At 27.6% G+C, this 1,622-nt stretch overlaps 1 protein-coding gene across 1 annotated transcript in view; it reads right to left on the bottom strand.

Moving 5' to 3' along the window:
* LOC106473292 overlaps positions 1 to 1,622 on the bottom strand; it is a 23,577-nt gene that overhangs the window by 2,024 nt on the left and 19,931 nt on the right. Inside the window, exon 11 of the mRNA XM_022401755.1 lies at positions 1,321 to 1,351. Coding sequence (XP_022257463.1) covers positions 1,321 to 1,351 — 31 coding nt within the window. The remainder of the gene's footprint in view (positions 1 to 1,320; positions 1,352 to 1,622) is intronic.

Raw genomic sequence — 1,622 nt, 5'->3', positions numbered from 1 at the left:
ATTATATGTAATGTATATTTATTATATGTAATGTATATTTATTGTATGTAATCTATATATTGTTTAAATGCTGTGTGTAATGTATATATTATTTAATCTCTCTCTACCGATATTTAATGAAGCTCACCTTGGCCTTGGCGCTCATTCATTATTTTCTTCAATAAATTATTTAATAAAGGCAATTCTGGTTACTGTTTAAGCTGAAATATCTAAGTATTTGACCAGTTTACTCCAAAAATAGCAGTTGACCCTCATAAATGTAGATCAACTTTGACAAAGAACTTGTACATTGTAACAAATTGGTTTCAGTTGGCATATTTTTTTTTATGATACAAGAAGTAAAAGTGAAAAACTGCTACTTTCGGATATGATAAACATTTATCACTACATTATAAAGACTTTGACCTTAAGTCGCACATATAAGGTTAAATTAATTATTATTAATATAAATTTGAGATGAGTAAATTTGATATCACTTAGTTTCATATAATTCCATGGCTAGTATAACCGCAAGGAAAGATATTTTTAAAAATTCAAATTGAAATATCTCAATTTTGTTTCAAAACTAATAGCTATTTTCTTCTGATGCTTGAAACTAATGAGCCATTCGTAAATTGTACTCCTTTTATACAATATAAATTATATCAGGTCTGTCCCCCAATGTGGTTTCGTCAACTAACATTTTGAATTTAAATAAGTTGCTTAACATTATGATATAATTATTATGAGTCTAATTTACTAAGCCTATTTCCTGGGGAATGCTTCTTTTATGATAACAGTTGCACAAGTCAGATGAGTTAATATTATTTCTTATGCATTGATATTTTACACGTTGATCAATGTAGAAAATGTTCTAACAAGCTTCTAATGGATATTAGTATTGCTATACAGTAGACAGTGGCCTCACTAGAGTAATTCGAAAATCAGGATTCGTCCGTAGAGAGAGAGAGATTAAAATGGAGAAAACAAATGTTGAATAACTCTTCATTGATAAAAGTTATTGACATTTTGTTTTCATTTGGAAGTTTAGAAGCTCTGATCTACAACTAGCCCAGCATAGTTTTAGTAAATGTGAAATATTTCTGGATATTATGTATTTCAAATTTATTATGAAGTTAGGCCTCGTTAAGTCGCAAATTTAGTGTTCATAGCAATCTTTCTTTTTTAGTTTGTACTTCAGAAACAGCAATAAAACGACTTAGGCATTCTTGTTTTCTTGTTTCACTTTTCACGATTCAAATTAAGAAATCAATCTAGAACAAAAGAAAATGCTACAAATTTATTTAACTTGTAAGCTTAATGATTAGTTAGAGGTCTTGCTAGCATTATGTACAAGATATTTAGCAAGTTTCTAAAATGGAAAAAAAAAGTTGAAAAATAAGCTTATTAGAAAAAAAAAAAAAAAAAAGAACATTTGATTAAAGAAAGAAAAATGTTAATTCACGCTGTGGTCATTCTTGAAACAGATATAGCAAACTAAACTGTTTAGGTATAGAGAAAGTAAGTTGTTTGGGTTTTTGGATCATTGTCATAAAATAAATCCGATGTTCAGATTTCTGTGGAACACTGTTCTTGTTATTATTGAATAAATAAATATAGAAATAACTAAATGTATAAACATT

Source organism: Limulus polyphemus, unplaced genomic scaffold, assembly GCF_000517525.1.
Source record: "Limulus polyphemus unplaced genomic scaffold, Limulus_polyphemus-2.1.2 Scaffold6049, whole genome shotgun sequence".
NCBI classification, from domain to species: Eukaryota; Metazoa; Arthropoda; class Merostomata; order Xiphosura; family Limulidae; genus Limulus; species Limulus polyphemus.
Note: the sequence above shows the minus strand (reverse complement) of the source record. Positions and strands in the feature narration are given on the sequence as shown.